The following is a 22,436-nucleotide window of genomic DNA, read 5'->3' on the forward strand; positions in this document are numbered from 1 at the left end:
TCGTTGTGTGGGATTGTTTATTGTAAGTGCTAGTGCACGTGTTGATTGGTGCAACATGGGTTTTTGTACCCAAATGTCTTGTTATTCTTATGCTGTGGGTTTTGCTATTAAGCTGCTCCGGCTATTACCATGTTCTGCTCTCCTGCGTCTGACTTCCCTGCCACCGATTACGCACCCCTTACACTGTAGGATTTTCATTTTCAGATGATTATTTTCAGTTACTGGCACAGGCCATTTGAATGTATGGTATGTTTCCATGGGTGTGGCTCATGTTATAATAAGGAGGGATGATGGATTCATTCAGAGGAGAATGGCACAATTTAACAACTTATTAGCTAGATGAGTTTGTGTTCCATGGTGAACATTATTCTATAAAAAATTGCTTTCGAGATAGTTCATTGAGATTTGTTTGAATATATGAAACCTTTTAAGTGACTGTATGCTGTTTTCAGTTTGTCGAGTCTGAGGAGGATAGCCATTTAACATCAAGGACGGAGGACATTTTCTATTTTTTCATGTCCTCTTAAAAGGGACAAAATAAATAAAAAATCTGTAATATGGGCAAATTCTATGAGGATCGTTTCATCTTTGTTTTATCTGCATATTTTCCTGATGAGGAGAAGAAGCATGGCATGCCTTCTCTTCTGCAAGCATAAGCAAGACTGCCTAAAAGATATTTTCATTAATGTGATTGATTGCGGAGGGTTGCTAATAAGCTTCTGGACAGCCCTTTGAGTTAGAGCCCCCTTGTTATCTTGTTTGCTTTTATTCCAGATCTAATTGTGCTGCTTTAGACAAACGATGTGCAGAACAGTAGTCATCTCAAAGCTGCCGCTGCACGATGCAAAGGCAGACTGGGTCATTACGACCTGTTGCTGGTAGTGGGAGTGACTGATCTACCCTGGTACCGAACTGTCTGTTCAAGCAGTTGGCATACAGTTTGGACACTCATCGGTACAACACAAGACACGCAGAGGTCTCTTCACAGTCCCCAGGTCCAGAAGAGAGGCTGGGAAACGCACAGTATTAAATTGAGCAATGGCTACATGGAACTCTCCACCACCCCAAGGAAAGCCAAGCTAGGAATTAAACCAGTTTAAAAAAACAGATAAAAGAACACCTTACTGCACAATGGGGACTGTGAAGAGACACATCAATTATATATATATATATATATATATATATATATATATTGTATTGTGACTTGCACTGTACTATGCATTAGACCTAGATGTTGTGTGTATGTACTGATATGTAGGCTGTGTGTGACATTATAAAATGTATTTCAGTCTTTGACTAATAATGTTCCCTACTATGTATTATGTCATGTTTCATGTGGATCCCAGGAAGAGTTAGCTGTTGCTTCTGCAGTGGCTAATGAGGATCCTAATAAATACTAAATACCAAAGAATAGAGGGAAGAGGAGCTGCATCCATTCTTTTCCTCTGATGCCTTTTATAAAGTGGGATCCTATCGAACCACCTAGACAGAAGTCAGTCAATGTGTGTCAATTGTCCTGGTGCCCCACGGGGAGACATGTTTCTTTATAGCCCTGCACTAACACACCTGCTTCAAAAAGCATCTCAATATACTGTGTAATATTCAGTATAATGCTGTGCTAATCGTTTGCTTCCTCCCACAACATTGCATTGGAGATGTTGTGTGAGGCACAACGTTCCCATTTTCACCTAATATATTTACACCCTCATTGTCTCCATACATCCATGCATGTGAGCTGCCCATCTGTGAGAGGCCTGAGGAGCTAAGGTGTTGTTGGAGAGAGTGAGCTGAGGTGAATGATCTTCTTAGCGGCGTCGAGCCCAGCCGCTAACCTTTGATATGCGCTGCCTGTCATCGGCATTATAATAATAATCAATTCTGAGAGAAAGCTAACACGGTTTAGTCCTCAAAGCACATCAAAACGTCATACATTTTCCTCACAGAGCCCACTCATTAATTACTTAACGCAGATGCATGACAAAATACGCATAACAAAATATTTAAAAAGAACTGGGGTTACTTAAGTTCCTTCTCCATTATAATTCCATTCTAGTCCTTTTGTGATTGATTATTTGTGATTGTTTGCTTCATAACTGTTCTATAACTGGTTCATACTGTACTGTAAAGTCCAAATAAACACCTACTGTAGAGACAGGTTCCTGGATACAGATGAAGCCTGGTCTTGGACTATGAAGCCCATTCAATGGAGAATCTCCTGTTTGTGATCATCTAGTATGTGAGTATTTTATTGGCTTAGAGAGAATAAATATGGCAGTTTTGATTGGAACATTCAAGGGCTAAAGTAACTAACTAACTAACTAACTGGGTCATGTGAGAAAACAATGGGGATTCCAGCCATGAAAGCTCTAAAGCAGCAATAACAATAGACCAATCTGAATGTATGGCACACAGACACAGAATCAACCCTTTCCATATGTTTCCCTTATTTCCTATAATCACTTGCCAGAGAAACTGGTTGCATTCACCCGGCTCCATGCATGGATTGCTTTACATTCCCTCTTTCCCTCATTCTGTTCTCTCCTGAAACACATCCATGCCTGTGAATGAGTGACACCGCTTTGAATCCCTGTCTATGATTTTAAATATTCCATTCAAATGCACATAAATGAATTCAAAATAAATACCAGCAGGAATAAATGAGCCTTCTTCTAATTAGGCGTTAAGCTATCTTTGAATGTCACATCTTAAGGAGGAGTGGGGTTTCAATGGAAGGCAGTACAGTACTGTACCGGAGCTGGGGGTCTGTTCTGAAGCCTGCTGAGAGTGTGTGTGTATGTACGTAAGTGTGTGTGAGTGTGTGTATGCGTATGCGTATATAACCCACTCCTCAGCCTCCTCTCAGCTTCACACACACAGGCCCTAGTCATGGATCATGTTAGTGCCTTTGTGTCCCTGTTAGCTGGTAGCTAGGCTATCCATCCCTCAGCTATAGCGCTGGTCATGCTCCTCTTTAAGAGGCTGAGAGGAGTGAAGGGGGTTTTGCCTCTGTCTGAGAGACCTGACAGATATAGAGGATGGGACCAAAGTAGGCTGGTGGAATGATCTATAGGAGGAGACCATCATTGTAATATCTGAATTGAACATGTGGTTTCCATATGTTTGATGTGTTTGAAACCATTCCACTCCAGCCATTAAGATGAGTCCGTCCTCCCCAGTTAAGGTGTTAACAACCTCCTGTGGATGGGACTCTTCTAAGGAACAGTGGATAGGTGTGTTGAGAGGAAGAGACGTGTGGAGTGGATAGAGAGAAAGTGCACTCGTAGAAAGAAAGGTGCTGGAACCTAAAAGGGTTACCGGCTGTACCCATAGGAGTACTCTTTGAAGAACAATTTTTTGGTTCCCGATAGCACCCTTTTGGGTTCCATGTAGAACCCGTTCCACAGACGGTTCTACATGAAACCCAAAGGGGTTCTGGAGGTGAAAGAAACGCACCACTGTTTAGGCGAGGTGCTGACTAGTGGAGTAGAAGACTTGAAAAACAAAAGGAGAGCAGTACAGTCTTGTATCTATGATCGTATGTTATCCAATCATGTTTTTTACATGTTGTATTTATATCTGCCACATCCGTCCATGATTACAGACACCTGTGTAGGTCCTTTGATACTATATAAACTAGTGACCCGCATAGTTTGTCATTATTATAACGACATACTCTGTGAGTCGGGAAGCAAGTTAAGGGAGCGAATATATTTAATAAATAAACGATCACAACAACAACCACGAACAGCGCACCAACATGACACAGATACAGAAACAACGACGACTAGGGAAGACACCAAAGAGTGTGACATATAAAAGGCAGGTAATCAAGGAGGTGATGGAGTCCAGGTGAGTGTCATTATGCGCATATGCGCGTAACGCTGTTGACAGGTGTGTGCCATAACGAGCAGCCTGGTGACCTAGAGGCCGGAGAGGGAGCACATATGACAATTATACCCTGATGAAGACAGCTTGTCTGTCAAAACGTTGGTTATTAAGATATTCAATTATTGCATCTGAGCTCCTAGAGCGTGCAGCTCTCCTTTTCTTACCCACCTGGAACCAAAAAGGGTTTTCCTATGGTGACAGCCGATAACCCTTTTGGAAGCTTTTTTTCTATCAATGTGGGAAAGATTAGATCCATTGAGGCTGATGTTCGGTTACACACATGCTGTAGGTGTGCACAAGCAAATAGACATTGAGTGTGGTCTTGTCTGAATGAGGCAAAGAGATAGACCTGCCACATAAACAATCACAGGTATGTCATTCAAATCAAAATCAAATCAAATTGTATTAGTCACATGCCCCGAGTACAACAGGTGTAGACTTTACAGTGAAATGCTTACTTACGAGCCCCTAACCAACAATGGAGTTTCAAAAAAATACAAATAAGAAATAAAAGTAACAAGTAATTAAAGAGCAGCACTAAAATAATAATAGCGAGACTATATACTATATACAGGGGGGTACCGGTACAGAGTCAATGTGCAGGGGCACTTTTAAGTTGCGGTAATATGTACATGTAGGTAGAGTTATTAAAGTGACTATGCACAGATGATAACAGAGAGGAGCAGCGGCATTGACGTGGGGGGGCAATGCAAATAGTCTGGATCCTTATGGCTTGGGGGTAGAAGCTGTTTAGAAGCCTCTTGGATCTAGACTTGGAGCTCCGGTACTGCTTGCCGTGTGGTAGCTGAGAGAACAGTCTATGACTAGGTTCAAACAAAGACCTTTCTTCTGAAACTCATAATTCTATTCTTGTTCTGAGAAATAAAGGCTATTTATTTATTTATTATTATCTTGGCAATTTCTCGCATGGAATAGCCTTCATTTCTCAGAACAAGAATAGACTGACAAATTTCGGGAAGAAAGTCCTTTGTTTCTGGCCATTTTGAGCCTGTAATCGAACCCAGAAATGCTGAACCCAGAAATGCACCCCTAAACTAACACACACAGGCACGCTCCACACAACTTCACCCACACAAACCCCACCCCACACTCAAACCAACCCTACTCACATTGTACGATGAGCTCCACCACAGCTTCCCTGGGCTTCACGTTGAACCCGTTGAACTGGCTGGTCTGGCAGCGGTAGGAGCCGGTCATCTCTCTGGACACGTTGATAATCCGCAACACCCCATCGTAGCTCTCCACCTGCAGGGTCCCGTCCGGCATGGGCGCTTCCTTATCGGCCCGAGACCACAGGATAATGGGCTTGGGCTTCCCTGAAACCAGACACTCGAGCTCCACCGTGTCACCCTCCCGGACCACCAGGGGGCTCTTACCCCGCGGCACTGTCAGGTTGGGAGGAACTAAGAAAGAGAAAAACAGAGGAGGGACTGATATGGGGCTCTAGAAAGTCGGCTGGCGGGGTAAGGGGGAATGGTCGACAGAGGGAGAGGTGGAGGGATGGGGAAGCGAATGAGCATCCATGTTGCGATGGATTTGATGGAGTTTGAGTTGAGTGCAGCTCTGTTGAGTATTCGTTCACATACACACATTGATAGTATGAGTTGAGCTGACTATCAGCAAGATACGCTGCTGGTATGGAGAACCATGCCACGGAGAAAGTTGGAGCGATGGCTGTTAGCTTGGATCATTGTAGCTAGAGAATAGTATGAAAAGTCACCAAGCATGGTGACCAACAGGGAAAGGATTAAACGTAAGTTAGTGTTGTCACAATACCAGAATTATGATTTCGATACCGATACCAGGTTAGTGTTGATACCAACACGATACTTGATAACAAATGATACCAAAACAATACCACGGCAAAAAAATGATTTTTTTTTTTACATAAACATTTTTCAGACAGGCATCCATGCATTATTGAATCAATTATACAATCAATTTGACTTTGTTTTTACCAATCTAACTACATAATGGTAATAGTTTATTTGAATGGTAAATAAGTGGGGAGCTAACATGATGCAGCCCAGACTCCCAGCGCAGGCTAAGTGGGGAGCTAACATGATGCAGCCCAGACTCCCAGCGCAGGCTAAGTGGGGAGCTAACATGATACAGTCCAGACTCCCAGTACAGGCTAAGTGGGGAGCTAACATGATACAGCCCAGACTCCCAGCGCAGGCTAAGTGGGGAGCTAACATGATACAGTCCAGACTCCCAGCGCAGGCTAAGTGGGGAGCTAACATGATACAGTCCAGACTCCCAGTACAGGCTAAGTGGGGAGCTAACATGATGCAGCCCAGACTCCCAGCGCAGGCTAAGTGGGGAGCTAACATGATACAGTCCAGACTCCCAGCGCAGGCTAAGTGGGGAGCTAACATGATACAGTCCAGACTCCCAGTACAGGCTGAGTGGAGAGCTAACATGATACAGTCCAGACTCCCAGTACAGGCGGAGTGGGGAGCTAACATGATGCTGTCCAGACTCCCAGTACAGGCTAAGTGGGAGCTAACATGATGTAGCCCAGACTCCCAGCACAGGCTAAGTGGGGAGCTAACATGATGCAGCCCAGACTCCCAGCGCAGGCTAAGTGGGGAGCTAACATGATGCAGCCCAGACTCCCAGCGCAGGCTAAGTGGGGAGCTAACATGATGCAGCCCAGACTCCCAGCGCAGGCTAAGTGGGGAGCTAACATGATGCAGTCCAGACTCCCAGTACAGGCTAAGTGGGGAGCTAACATGATGCAGCCCAGACTCCCAGCACAGGCTAAGTGGGGAGCTAACATGATTACAGTCCAGACTCCCAGCACAGGCTAAGTGGGGAGCTAACATGATGCAGCCCAGACTCCCAGCGCAGGCTAAGTGGGGAGCTAACATGATACAGTCCAGACTCCCAGTACAGGCTAAGTGGGGAGCTAACATGATGCAGCCCAGACTCCCAGCGCAGGCTAAGTGGGGAGCTAACATGATACAGTCCAGACTCCCAGCGCAGGCTAAGTGGGGAGCTAACATGATACAGTCCAGACTCCCAGTACAGGCTGAGTGGGAGCTAACATGATTACAGTCCAGACTCCCAGTACAGGCGGAAGTGGGGAGCTAACATGATGCTGTCCAGACTCCCAGTACAGGCTAAGTGGGAGCTAACATGATGTAGCCCAGACTCCCAGCACAGGCTAAGTGGGGAGCTAACATGATGCAGCCCAGACTCCCAGCGCAGGCTAAGTGGGGAGCTAACATGATGCAGCCCAGACTCCCAGCGCAGGCTAAGTGGGGAGCTAACATGATGCAGCCCAGACTCCCAGCGCAGGCTAAGTGGGGAGCTAACATGATGCAGTCCAGACTCCCAGTACAGGCTAAGTGGGGAGCTAACATGATGCAGCCCAGACTCCCAGCACAGGCTAAGTGGGGAGCTAACATGATTACAGTCCAGACTCCCAGCACAGGCTAAGTGGGGAGCTAACATGATGCAGCCCAGACTCCCAGCACAGGCTAAGTGGGGAGCTAACATGATTACAGTCCAGACTCCCAGTACAAGCTAAGTGGGGAACTAACATGATTACAGTCCAGACTCCCAGTACAGGCTAAGTGGGGAGCTAACATGATGCAGCCCAGACTCCCAGTACAGGCTAAGTGGGGAGCTAACATGATTACAGTCCAGACTCCCAGCGCAGGCTAAGTGGGGAGCTAACATGATGCAGTCCAGACTCCCAGCACAGGCTAAGTGGGGAGCTAACATGATTACAGTCCAGACTCCCAGTACAGGCTAAGTGGGGAGCTAACATGATTACAGTCCAGACTCCCAGTACAGGCTAAGTGGGGAGCTAACATGATTACAGTCCAGACTCCCAGTACAGGCTAAGTGGGGAGCTAACATGATACAGTCCAGACTCCCAGTACAGGCTAAGTGGGGAGCTGACATGATGCAGCCCAGACTCCCAGTACAGGCTAAGTGGGGAGCTAACATGATTACAGTCCAGACTCCCAGCACAGGCTAAGTGGGGAGCTAACATGATGCAGTCCAGACTCCCAGCACAGGCTAAGTGGGGAGCTAACATGATTACAGTCCAGACTCCCAGCACAGGCTAAGTGGGGAGCTAATATGATTACAGTCCAGACTCCCAGTACAGGCTAAGTGGGGAGCTAACATGATGCAGCCCAGACTCCCAGCACAGGCTAAGTGGGGAGCTAACATGATTACAGTCCAGACTCCCAGTACAGGCTAAGTGGGGAGCTAACATGATTACAGTCCAGACTCCCAGTACAGGCTAAGTGGGGAGCTAACATGATTACAGTCCAGACTCCCAGTACAGGCTAAGTGGGGAGCTAACATGATTACAGTCCAGACTCCCAGTACAGGCTAAGTGGGGAGCTAACATGATTACAGTCCAGACTCCCAGTACAGGCTAAGTGGGGAGCTAACATGATTACAGTCCAGACTCCCAGTACAGGCTAAGTGGGGAGCTAACATGATTACAGTCCAGACTCCCAGTACAGGCTAAGTGGGGAGCTAACATGATTACAGTCCAGACTCCCAGTACAGGCTAAGTGGGGAGCTAACATGATTACAGTCCAGACTCCCAGTACAGGCTAAGTGGGGAGCTAACATGATTACAGTCCAGACTCCCAGTACAGGCTAAGTGGGGAGCTAACATGATTACAGTCCAGACTCCCAGTACAGGCTAAGTGGGGAGCTAACATGATTACAGTCCAGACTCCCAGTACAGGCTAAGTGGGGAGCTAACATGATTACAGTCCAGACTCCCAGTACAGGCTTGCAATGAGTAGGTGGAGCAGGCACGGTGAGCACTATAGTAAGTGGTCGGCTGCGCTGATAGACAGGCTTGATCCATCAGAAACATTTTACAAAAATCCCGAAAATAACACAAATTGTAGTACCGAACTGTTCTAGTATCAAAAAACTACAGCAGTTTCGGTATACTATGCAACACTAATGTAAGTTGGCAATGGAAAAACAATGAAGAGAATAAATGAAAGGAATATATAACTCAAATGCATCGGACGTGATGTATTTGCTTCCAATAAAATAAAACTTAAAGGTAGAGTCAGCGATATTAAGTAGATGCACAAAGTAAAAAGCATAGTGGGTCCATTTCAAACATCAACTAAGAGCGTTGGAGCGCGAGGCTAAACTTCTTTGCTGTTTTGGCTACCACGTTGTAAGAATGTGAAGCGTGACACTTGCACATGCGCAGATACTGTGTGTGACTGAAGGAATGTGGCTTGGGCCCGAAAACCCTCACAAACTTTTACTGATGCACAATTGAGAGCATCCTGTCGGGCTGTATCACCGCCTGATATGGCAACTGCACCGCCCACAACCGCAGGACTCTCCAGAGGGTGGTGTGATCTGCCCAACGCACCCACTATCGAGAGGCCTCCATTGATTCTCCTGTGTTTGTGTGTGTGTGTGTGTGTGTGTGTGTGTGTGTGTGTGTGTGTGTGTGTGTGTGTGTGTGTGTGTGTGTGTGTGTGTGTGTGTGTGTGTGTGTGTGTGTGTGTGTGTGTGTGTGTGTGTGTGTGTGTGTGTGTGTGTGTGTGTGTGTGTGTGTGTGTGTGTGTGTGTGTGTGTGTGTTCTTGGGCTGAGGATAAAATATATCGTCACTGGCAGATTGGATCAAAAACCAGCCACTCATCGGGGTAATGTAGTGGGCTGGACACAGTAAACTTGTTTAATGAGCAAACCTGGCTATAAAATCAGTGTGTGTGTGTGTACGTATGTGTGTGTATGTGTCTAAATCCAAAGAAAGATTTGGAGCTCTGTTGCAAATAAACAATGCAATCACTGCAAACCAGTCATGAAATCACCCTAAAACAAACCCCAGTGAAAAAGACATTATAGCAAAGCTCAAGCTACTGACTTTAATTCAAACATCAATGGACTCAAATGATGTTGAAACTCATCCCAGTCAACTGAAGCAATACTGAAAAACCACATCCAATACGTCTGTCTATATGATGATGGTGATGAAATAACATGCAATCTGACCAAAGAAAATGAAATCACTTTCCATCTGACTCCTAATACGATGATGGTCTGTGTTTCACTATGTTGCTTAGACAGAACAGTAGTGAATGGTAGAATGAATACGGTCCTTAACAAGTAAAACAAGCAACAGCGAGATGGTCACTAGGTACATGACTGTAACAGTGAGATAGATGGCCACTAGGTACATTACTGTAACAGTGAGAGAGATGGTCACTAGGTACATTACTAAAACAGTGAGATAGATGGTCACTAGGTATATTACTGTAACAGTGAGAGAGATGGTCACTAGGTATATTACTGTAACAGTGAGAGAGATGGTCACTAGGTATATTACTGTAACAGTGAGAGAGATGGTCACTAGGTACATTACTAAAACAGTGAGATAGATGGCCACTAGGTATATTACTGTAACAGTGAGATAGATGGCCACTAGGTATATTACTGTAACAGTGAGATAGATGGCCACTAGGTATATTACTGTAACAGTGAGATAGATGGCCACTAGGTATATTACTGTAACAGTGAGAGAGATGGTCACTAGGTATATTACTGTAACAGTGAGAGAGATGGCCACTAGGTATATTACTGTAACAGTGAGATAGATGGCCACTAGGTATATTACTGTAACAGTGAGATAGATGGCCACTAGGTATATTACTGTAACAGTGAGATAGATGGCCACTAGGTATATTACTGTAACAGTGAGATAGATGGCCACTAGGTATATTACTGTAACAGTGAGAGAGATGGTCACTAGGTATATTACTGTAACAGTGAGAGAGATGGCCACTAGGTATATTACTGTAACAGTGAGAGAGATGGTCACTAGGTATATTACTGTAACAGTGAGAGAGATGGTCACTAGGTATATTACTGTAACAGTGAGATAGATGGTCACTAGGTATATTACTGTAACAGTGAGAGAGATGGTCACTAGGTATATTACTGTAACAGTGAGAGAGATGGTCACTAGGTATATTACTGTAACAGTGAGAGAGATGGTCACTAGGTATATTACTGTAACAGTGAGAGAGATGGTCACTAGGTACATTACTGTAACAGTGAGAGAGATGGCCACTAGGTATATTACTGCAACAGTCAGATGGTCACTAGGTACATTACTGCAACAGTGAGATAGATGGACACCAGGTACATTACTGCAACAGTCAGATGGTCACTAGGTACATTACTGGAACAGTGAGATAGATGGTCACTAGGTACATTACTGGAACAGTGAGATAGATGGTCACTAGGTATATTACTGTAACAGTGAGATAGATGGTCACTTTGTAAATTACTACAAAAGTGGTATAGATGGTCACTAGGCAGATTACTGCAACAGTGAGATAAATGGACACCAGGTACATTACTGCAACAGTGAGATAGATGGTCAATAGGAACATTACTGCAACAGTCAAATGGTCACTAGGTACATTACTGCAACAGTGAGATAGATGGACACCAGGTACATTACTGCAACAGTGAGATAGATGGTCACTAGGTACATTACTGCAACAGTGATATAGATGGACACCAGGTACATTACTGCAACAGTGAGATAGATGGACACCAGGTACATTACTGCAACAGTGAGATAGATGGTCACTAGGTACATTACTGCAACAGTGAGATAGATGGTCACTAGGTACATTACTGCAACAGTGAGATAGATGGTCACTAGGTACATTACTGCAACATTGAGATAGATGGTCACTAGGTACATTACTGCAACAGTGAGATAGATGGTCACTAGGTATATTACTGTAACAGTGAGATAGATGGTCACTAGGTACATTACTGCAACAGTGAGGTAGATGGTCACCAGGTACAATATTGCAACAGTGAGATAGATGGTCACTAGGTACATTACTGCAACAGTGAGATAGATGGACACCAGGTACATTACTGCAACAGTGATATAGATGGTCACTAGGTACATTACTGCAACAGTGAGATAGATGGTCAATAGGAACATTACTGCAACAGTGAGATAGATGGTCACCAGGTACAATATTGCAACAGTGAGATAGATGGTCACTAGGTACATTACTGCAACAGTGAGTAGTATACAATAACTAGCCACTATGACCTGGACTGGTCAGTGGCCAGTGGTCAAGCACTAGCAACGTATATAGCAACAAGACCGGCTACAGATAATTAAAACAGAGCAGTGGAATCAACATTTTCTCCATGTAGCTTTCTCAATGTGTCTCCAGTAATCACTTAACAACAATACATGCCACGTTCACTTTCATAGCATATTGTCCCTTTTGGCTAATGTTTCCAAAATCCAAACAGTCCTAAATATCCCCAGTGGTATAGATGGTCAGTCACCGATTACTGGCCAGTGAGATACAAGGCCATTACTGTGTGAGATAGTGAGACATTTTCTCTGTGTTTCCATCATTACTAACAAAAAGGCAGCATCTCAATGAGATAGATGACCCAGTGGGCAACAGTGACAGCTGGTCTGGGCTTGTGCTGTGATGGCTGGAGAATGCCATGGTAATAAAACCCTGCAACAGTGAGATAGCTTCTGTCATTGTGCAACAGTGTCTAGAAGGCCACAGGTACATTCTGCTCTTTCTCACTCTTTGGCTGGTTAGATGGTGACTGTATATTACTGAAAGTGAGATAGATGGTCACTAGGTAACAGAAGTGCACATGCACGTGCATACACATACACCAGGTACATCTGCAACTGTGAGGTGTGGTCCTACTGAGTGAGATGCCCTTTGTGGCGTGCGTGTGATGGTCACTAGGTGTTACTGCAACAGTGAGATAGATGGACACCAGGTGTTACTGCAACAGTGATGTAGATGGTCACTAGGTACATTACTGCAACAGTGAGTGTGTGTGTGTTACTGTGTGAGATAGATGGTCACCAGGTACATTACTGCAACATTGAGATAGATGGTCACTAGGTACATTACTGCAACAGTGAGTAGATGGTCACAGGCTGCACCTCTGAGATAGATGGTCACAATCAGCCTCAGCTGGAGAAGATGGTTGCTGGTATATTACTGTAACAGGAGATTTGGTCACTACTTACTGCAAAAGGTAGATGGTCAGGTTGCAACAGTGATAGATGGTCACTGACAGCCAATATGTGAGATGTTTGACACCAGGTACATTACTGCAACATTTTATGGTCACAGCTCAGACTGCAGGCATGAGATAGGGTCAGAAGGGCATTACTGCAACAATGCAACACTATGAAAATAAACAGTCAACTGGGTCCTCTTTGCAACAGTGAGTGCAGTATACATCAATCTCCGTTGCTGTGGTAGTGGCCAGTGGTCTGCACTCTGCTCGAGTGAGTGTGTTTGAGAGGGAGATCAAAGTGTATGTGTGTTTGTGTTGGTAATCACTCAACAATATGCCAGGGAGTTGGCTGCTCTGCATATTGTCCCTTTTGGCTAGCCAAACAGTCCTAAATATCCCCAGTGGTAGCGCAGTCACCGATTTGGCCAACAACAAGGCCATTAGTGTGTCAGCGTGAGACATTTTCTCTGTGTTTCCATCCTAACAAAAAGGCAGCATCTCAATGCCTCTATGACCCAGTGGGCAGTTACAGCTGCTGGGCTTGTGCTGTTGGCTGGAGAATGCCATGGTAATAAAACCCTGTGTAGCTTCTGTCATTGTCCTCGTCTGGAAGGCCACACGCACATTCTCTCTTTCTCTCTCTTTGGCTGGTTAGTGTGTGACTGTTAAGAAACACAGAAGTGCACATGCACGTGCATACACATACACGATCTGGAACTGTGTGTGCCTACTGAGAGATGCCCTTTGTGGCGTGCGTGTGTGCGCGCACGCGTGTGTGTGTGTGTGTGTGTGTGTGTGTGTGTGTGTGTGTGTGTGTGTGTGTGTGTGTGTGTGTGTGTGTGTGTGTGTCTGTCTGTGTGTGTGTGTGTTATAGCCACTATCATTCCCAGCAGGAACCAGTCTTATTGCGGTGCTTTCTTCTCCCAAGACACCCCACACTGAACATCAGTGAAAGGTTTGTGGTTATCACCATGACAAATGTGATTTTCCACAGCCATGATGTGAGGCATTTCACAATCAAGGGCTCACAACAGCTCCCACCATCACTGAGAGAGGCTTTACTTTTCTGGTTACAACAATAAAATGTGATATTTTAGAAGATGATTTAATTGAGCTGACGTGCAACTTGCTGTTCGTGAAGTACAAGGCAAGGAAGCTGATGAAACCCAAATAGAGTGTGGACAGTAGAATAAAATACACAAACCAGTGAGTCACTCAGCCCTACTTTCAGTGATTCATTGAGGAAAGCAATACCTACAGCTACTAACTGACCCACCGGTACCACAACACAAACAGGTAGCTGAAGGAACGATGAGTCAAAGTGAATGTGCCAACCAGGATTCCTGTACCAGAGCCAGTGAGCAGGACTGAAGGACCAGACTAGAGCAGCACATCACATCAGCAATGCCTGCAGTAGCAACCATGACAGGCCACTACTTTCGCCGGAAACCACGGTGACTGGATAATCACAACCTCTCACTTTCTGTTAGTTCTGATGATAGGGATGGACGGTTGAACAAAGGGCATGAAGACAGAGATAGGGACCAGAGCTAGAGATGGACGACACAAATACATTTTCAAAAGTGGTCTCAACCCCTGATTGTTGTTGGCCAAGGGTTAGGGTTCAGTTTTAGCGAGTGAGTGGGATTGAACTAAGCCATAAGGGTCACATAGAGTGATGTTACCCAAGTCAGATATCCAAATTATAATCAAACAAATCAGATGTGATCTCCAAGTTGAACCCTCTTTCAGGAAGTCCAGTGGCTCTAACCAGTGTTTATTAATATAGACTGGCACCTTATTTTTTATCAACTGAGCCCTTATTTGATTCGCTTAATTTATTAAATGCAGTTATTTGGGTGGAGAGCCATCGTGTGCTGTTGGGTATCCGAGATGTGGAAAGGGCTGATGATTGAGAAACAGATGCATTACTTAAATATGGGAGAGAGGTGATTTTCTATCCCAATTATAGAGAGATTTTTTTTAGCAATTACTATATGGCTCAGGCTGAGCTAGGAGCTAGGATGAAAACCAATGGAGCTTGTAGCTTTCTGGGACTGGGTAGGAAACCAATGGGAGTAAGATGTGGAGTTACATGTATTTATACTGTAGCTAACAGGCAAGGTTTTCCATTTCCTATTTGTGCGAATCTACAGGCATAATGCTGCTACAGTGTTCTGATAATGACCAATGTACCACTGGATTTAACTAGTACCTCAATGGGATTCAAAGAAATTGAAGAAGGATTGGGCTGACTGAACGCTTGCCAGAGATTCAACACTGCAGGTTAGTCAATTCTCAGATTCTTCAGAAAGACTTTAACTTGGACAAATCCACCCCTGATTAAGTTTCAACACAAAGTAGTTCAAGCGAGTAATATGTTTCAGAGTGAAAGTGAAGGAGGATAGGTGGAACAGTTAGGTTGATTAAAGGCATGCCTAGGACGCCTCTGTAGGTTAGTCTGAATGTTTCTGTCTCGTCCTCCACTAGATACATGTTTAACACAAAGGCTAATGCAAAGATTAATCTCCCTATGTCTGGAAGAAACTCCCCCCCTCCCTCTCTCTATCTTGCTCTCTCTACAGCTTCATTAAAGGGGTATATTAAAACGAAGATTGCTTACATTTTACCCCGTAGCATGAAAATGCCCTCTTTTCCTCCTTACTTTCCACCAGTCTGTTAATCCTGTCAGTAATGGACGGGGAAATCTGGGCTCTTGTTTGATTCCTACTCATGAATAAAACATTAACTCTCAGGGTACCTAAAATAAAACAAAGTCTTAGCTAGGTAATGAGTGATGATTGTAAATATTAGCACTATTTTGTGAGGGTGGAAACTAATGAAAGCTGTGGGGAAAAAGTGTAGTCAGCAGTCCAGAGTATGAATATGTGTTGTGGATAATGAGTGTTGGTTTTGTCTGGGGATGGGGACTAGGACTGGACTAGGCTAGAAGAGTTTGGGCTGGAGGCTGGGCTGGGCTGGGCTGGGCTAGATGTAGTAGGGCTGGCCTGGGGCCCTGCAAGAGCTTAAAAGTGTTCAGGATGGAGATAATTTAGACTCAATATCTTTCCAAACACTTCAACAGGGTGAGGACCCATCTCTTTCATAACACTTCAGTAGCCTGAGGCTCCATCTCTTTCCAAACACTTCAACAGCGTGAGGCCCCATCTCATTCCAAACACTTCCACAGCGTGGAGCCCTGGCAGAGCTGCAGGGTAATCTGCTCTAAATGTTTTCATTAAGAGACTGTAATTACTGCTAGTCTCTCTCTCCCTTCAGGAGAACAGCAGAGACGGTTTGGTTAGCCCAAACAGCAGGCCAGCCAAGACAGAGATGACTGACCATTGGCTAGCAACATCATCACCCAATCTTGGGCTTGATTATAGCAAGAGCAGCGGCAACAATTTGTCTCGACACAGTGGTCATGCTACTTCAGAACATCTCAGTCCCCACAGAAAGTTACAGAAGGACAATGACTCAAGCAGTGCACAGTACGATTCTACGTTAGTTTTTCTCTACACCTGTACATGAATCACTGCATACTATCTTCACACAACTCTTTCATCGTATTCAACATCATTAAACCCCTGCAACTTAATACAACCTCCACCTAGAAAAACAATCACCCTTAAAAGCAATCAAATCTGAGGACAAAAGACCCTTTCATGTTATATTTCCTTTGCTGCTCTCTGAGAGAAGAGAGAAACACAGTCTTGTTCCACATTAAAGAGCGAGTTTCGGTGTCAGTGGGCCACACACACACATGCACACACTCTCACACCCACACACACACTCACACACACACACACACACACACACACACACACATACACACACACACACACACACACACGCGCACGCACACGCGCACATGCACACTCTGTTCTTTCCTCATGGGGAAATCAAATTGATTTCCAATCTAAATACTATTTTCACTTACCCTAACCCTAACCTTAATCTGTAACCTAGAACCCAAACTCTAACTCCTAACCCTAAACCCAAACCACTAACTCCTTATCCTAACCAGAATTCTAACCCTAATTATAACTATAACCCTAAACCTAACCCCTAAGTTTAAAATAGCCTTTGTCCTCATGGAGATGTGGGAAATGTCCTGACAAGGAATAATTTTGCTTGAACTAACCCACGCACGCAGAAGCACAAACACACACACATATTTATCAGGAAGCTACCATCCACTGGAGCCTTTGAAACACACCAAATCAACAACCAGCAAATTCAGAATGTCTGGGATGGGATGAGAGACTGCACGCTTGTACGGAACAGGCATTCCAAGTGGAAATCCCCAATCGAAGTGCCTCTTTTCTGAGGCGTTTTATCAATTGGGTCCTGTCCGTTAGAGACGGGGTATAAGGAGGTGACACAACAACACAGCAGCACGGGAGATCACCGATAGTCCTCTGAGTGCTGATTACACATGACACCCACAAAACCCCCTCCAACCCTGCATAATCACTTCTCCTCCCTAACCCATACCTCTCTTCTCCTCTACATCCCATACCTCTCTTAACCTCCCCAACCCATACCTCTCTTCTCATCCCCAACCCATACCTCTCTTCTCCTCCCTAACCCATACCTCTCTTCTCCTCTACATCCCATACCTCTCTTAACCTCCCCAACCCATACCTCTCTTCTCATCCCCAACCCATACCTCTCTTCTCCTCCCTAACCCATACCTCTCTTCTCTGCTCTAACCCATACCTCTCTTCTCCTCTCTAACGCATACATTTATTCCTCTTTCTAACCCATACCTCTCATCTCCTCTATAACCCGTACTTCTCTTGTCCTCTCTAACCCACACCTCTCTTCTCCTCTCTAACCCATACATGTCTTCTCCTCTCTAACCCACACCTCTCCTCTTCTCCCTAACCCACACCTCTCTTCTCCTCTCTAACCCATACCTCTATTCTCCTCTCTAACCCATACATCTCTTCTCCTCTCTAACCCATACCTCTCTTCTCCTCTCTAACCCAAACAGCTTGGAAAATTCCAGAAAATTATGTGGCTTTAGAAGCTTCTGATAGGCTTCTGATAGGCTAATTGACATCATTTGAGTCAATTGGAGGTGTACCTGTGGATGTATTTCAAGGCCTACCATTAAACTCAGCGCCTCTTGCTTGACATCATTGGAAAATCAAAAGAAATCAGCCAAGACCTCAGAAAAAAATTGTAGACCTCCACAAGTCTGGTTCATCCTTGGGAGCAATTTCCATACGCCTGAAGGTACCACGTTCATCTGTACAAACAATAGTACACAAGTATAAACACCATGGGACCATGCAGCCCCCATACCCATCAGGAAGGAGACACTTTCTGTTTCTTAGAGATGAACGTACTTTGGTGCGAAAAGTGCAAATCAATCACAGAACAACAGCAAAGGACCTTGTGAAGATGCTGGAGGAAACGAGCACAAAATATCTATATCCACAGTAAACTAGTCCTATATTGACATAACCTGAAAGGCTGCTCAGCAAGAAAGAAGTCACTGCTCCAAAACCGCCATAGAAAAGCCAGACTACGGTTTGCAACTGCACATGGGGACAAAGATCATACTTTTTGAAGAAATGTCCTCTGGTCTGATGAAACAAAAATAGAATTGATTGGCCATAATGACCATCATTATGTTTGGAGGAAAAAGGGGGAGGCTTGCAAGCCGAAGACCACCATCCCAACCGTGAAGCACAGGGGTAGCAGCATCATGTTGTGGGGGTGCTTTGCTGCAGGTTGGACTGGTGCACTTCACAAAGTTGATGGCATCATGAGGTAGGAACATTATGTGGATATATTGAAGCAACATCTCAAGACATCAGTCATCAGGAAGTTAAAGCTTGGTAGCAAATGGGTCTTCCAAATGGACAATGACCCCAATCATACTTCCAAAGTTGTGGCAAAATGGCTTAAGGACAACAATGTCAAGGTATTGGTGTGGCCATCATAAAGCCCTGACTTCAATCCCATAGAACAAGTTGTACGTAAACTTCCGACTTCAAGTGTATGTACAATGAATGTCAAGGAAGTCGAACAAATGGTAATAGCAGCAGCCAGTTCGATGAAGAGAGGGAATGGATTTAGTTTTGGAGTATGGCAGTGTCCCATATTTAGTCCACTACTTCTGACCAGAGTCCGGGTCAAAAGTAGTGCACTATATGGGGCATATGGTGCTTTTTGGGATGAAGCCCATTAATTTAGTTTGGATATCAGGTAATAGGATTGGATGTTACATTCAGATTAATTTGGGGCAGAAAATAGGTCACATTATGGAAACAACACCAGAATAGGTGTAAATTCAATAGGTGAGCATGAGATGTTTTTGTGAAATAGAGGAATTATGAAAGTGTATTCTCTAGTGTGTATGTTTTAGCACAAGTGAACATTTATATTACTGTGTGTGTGTTGCTACAGTCTCCATGATGTATATACTGTATGACTGCTGTGTGTGACTAACTGTACATTCCCTGTATAGTGCACTACTTTTGACCAGGGCCAATAGGGTTCTAGTCAAAAGTAGTGCACTATATAGGGAAGAGGGTGCCATTTGGGATGTATACACAGTGTAGCCTTACGAAAGTCTCTATCCGCCACGGTGGTATGTTGCTGGGGGGGTGTATAGGTCAATCTCCTGCTCTGACATGGGGGTGTGTGAGACTCACCAGTAGTGGAGGAGATGTTGACATCAATGCTGATCTCAGGTATGCCCCCTCCCTTCAGCGCAGCCACACAGGTGTAGGTGCCAAAGTCAGTGAACTTCAGATCGATGATGTCCAGGTTGGTGGTGCCAGGGGAGGTGTCAGGGTCTGTCTGGGTGATCACCATTCGCTCGGAGCTACGCAAGGCGCGCCCATTCTTCAGCCAGCCAAACGTCAGCTCCTCAGGGGGCGTGGCTTCCACCTGGATGGAGTGTCGAGTTGAGTATGTGTTTGAAAAGGGGATGGTGTGTTTTTGTGTGTGTGTGTGTGTGTGTGTGTGTGTGTGTGTGTGTGTGTGTGTGTGCATACCTGGCAGGATATCTTGACCTCACGGCCGATCTGGATGTTGTCGTCATTGTGGTAGGGGTCAGGGGTGATCCAGAAACGGCCCTTCTTCATCGCTGCAGGGAGAACACACACAGACACACCACAACAAGTAAGAGAGTTTCAGGGTCTGTGTGGGTTTATGTGTGAACCACAGGGTTGATTCCAAATGGCCCTTTATTTGGCCCTGTAGACAGAACAAACACTTAAATATGTTTCTCTGCTATTTGCAGAACAGTAACAGACAAAGTAGTTCTGCTGTCCATTTGTTGAGAAGGGAAATTATATATATATATATATTTTTGCTTTTCTACAAGTTTGAGACAACAAACACACCAGCCAAGAGGTTAGAGGCGGTAAGGCGTCAGAGCAAAACAATTTAAAGGGGAGCTGTAACTGCTTTGGAAATTGATTTTGAATTGTAGAGTAGCAAACTCTCTGCTAACTGATCAGATTGAAATATGTTTGTCTGAGATTCACTTTATCCAATCACAGTCTGTCTGATATGTGTTTCATCCAATCACACAAGTGTTGCATTCACTGATTGGAGTCATTTTTACAAACAAACACATGTACACACACGCATGCACACACGCACATACATGCACGCATGCACACACAGACACACAGAGAAAGCAGAAAGCTACATTATTTAAAAAAAAATGGAAATATCTTTTATTGCTAATCTAGTTTAGTTTCCAAACACCGTCACCAAACCCAGCTCTTCAGAGAGAAAAGAAGAGAGGGCTGATTTCATTATAATGCATGTTGCAATGTTTCCCAATGCTGCTGTTGTACAATTCATCTCGTCTGCGCAAAAAATAAACTGACAGTTCCACAGAAATCTTTTCATCTAACAATTCCCCGGCGACATTATCATATTCAGTTTGGCGAAAAAGGAAAATGAAAACAAAACCTGCATGTCAGATTCAAACACAGGAAATGTAATGTGCAAAACATTGCAATGCTGAAGTCTAACAGAGGCAGGGAGGCAGGGAGGCAGGGAGGGAGGGAGGAAGCACAGATGGAAAGAGAGTGACACACACCTACACACTAAGAAACCAGAGTGTACGTTTCAAACCAATGTCAAATTGTTCCTGACATCTCAGACAAATGTTGGATTCATGTCAGGGTAAGTTCCTGTAGGGCTTAGATCAATAATCATTTATATTCACAAATTTGGTTCTGTGTCATACCTTTCCCTCCAGAGGAGATTTAGGACTTTTGATTTAGGGATTTTTGATATTATAATTTTTTGTTATTTCACTGTGTGGTTGAGATGTAAAAGTAAGAATTTCATTGCACCCCTCTGTATCCTCTGTATATGAAAAATAAACTATTGAGGTGGGGTGAAGATTGTGGACATTTTTAAGGCCTTTGTTGTGTCTATGAACACACTCTGCACTCCTCTACTGGAAGAAAATACATATTACTGCAAATCCTCTGTTGATGACTGGGTTCTTTCTTGTATGAAGTTGCTGTTCAATTGCTCTGCTATTATTAGTATTATTATTATTATTATTATTATTGTATGAGTTATTCTTGGTGGGGTTACCCCTGTGCTGTGATGTGGGTTTTATAGGGTGTGTATTCTCTTTTCTCTCCACTGGCTATCTGTTAAACAGGCTACACTCTAGGCAGTCTCTTTTGCTGAGGTTTGTGGGTCTGGTGGTGGTACACTCTCTATTCTACTCTTTTCCTTCCGGCATGGTTAATACCTGCCTGACGCCCGAACAAAATCTTTATTTGTACCCCTCTCTAATAAATACCGATCCAAAATTGGCGCCCAAACAGGGACTTGAAGAGAAACACCCATGACACCATCCACACAAGGTTGAATCATGTGTTGTGTTGGAACCCCATACTGTGTCAATGTGGACACGCCTGATGGTAATCATGTTTGGGATTCTTTCATTGTTGAAGGACTCGATGGACTAATGGAGTTGGATAGCACTAACCCTAACATCTCCTATAACATCTCCACCATTTACCCCTCCCCTCAACCTCTTCCTGTTACCCTGTTCAGAGAGACTGGGAGAGGTGTCTCTGTGATCACTGGACAAATGGAACATCAATGGACAGACACCAATCATAGTTTGACAATGCAGGAGAATGCCATTCGCAAACTCAGTCAATGTGTGGAGGCTCATCAGACAGATGAGGTTCGATTACCTTCCCTGTCAAATGGAGGAAAACCAACAACAAATTGTTCAGATTCTCTGAAGCCGGATATTCAAGGAAAACTGCACTGGTTCAAAACACAAATGGAAACTAACCATCATCAAGTCATAATCTTTCTTGATGAGGAACAAAAACAGAGAGCAGAGGAGTCAGCCTCTGTTGTGAAGGGAGTGTATTCTTATCTGAAGGAAGTTATGGAGGACATGAAGAACTCTCTCACAGGGGAACTACAATTTTTGATTGAACAGACTCAAAAGGACACTGTT

General features: G+C 44.3%; 1 protein-coding gene across 2 annotated transcripts in view; it reads right to left on the reverse strand.

Annotated features, from left to right (window-relative positions):
• LOC118371785 (MAM domain-containing glycosylphosphatidylinositol anchor protein 2) overlaps window positions 1–22,436 on the reverse strand; it is a 473,444-nt gene that overhangs the window by 193,535 nt on the left and 257,473 nt on the right. For both annotated transcript variants that reach the window (XR_008141009.1, XM_052523975.1), the window contains exons 7-9: window positions 19,975–20,066; window positions 19,630–19,867; window positions 5,019–5,312 (exon numbers count right to left, since the gene is read on the reverse strand). Coding sequence is in view for 1 of the 2 variants with exons in the window: in XM_052523975.1 (XP_052379935.1) it covers window positions 5,019–5,312; window positions 19,630–19,867; window positions 19,975–20,066 (624 nt within the window). In the remaining variant the exon portion in view is untranslated. The remainder of the gene's footprint in view (window positions 1–5,018; window positions 5,313–19,629; window positions 19,868–19,974; window positions 20,067–22,436) is intronic.

Source organism: Oncorhynchus keta, chromosome 8 (assembly GCF_023373465.1).
Source record: "Oncorhynchus keta strain PuntledgeMale-10-30-2019 chromosome 8, Oket_V2, whole genome shotgun sequence".
Lineage (NCBI taxonomy): Eukaryota > Metazoa > Chordata > Actinopteri > Salmoniformes > Salmonidae > Oncorhynchus > Oncorhynchus keta.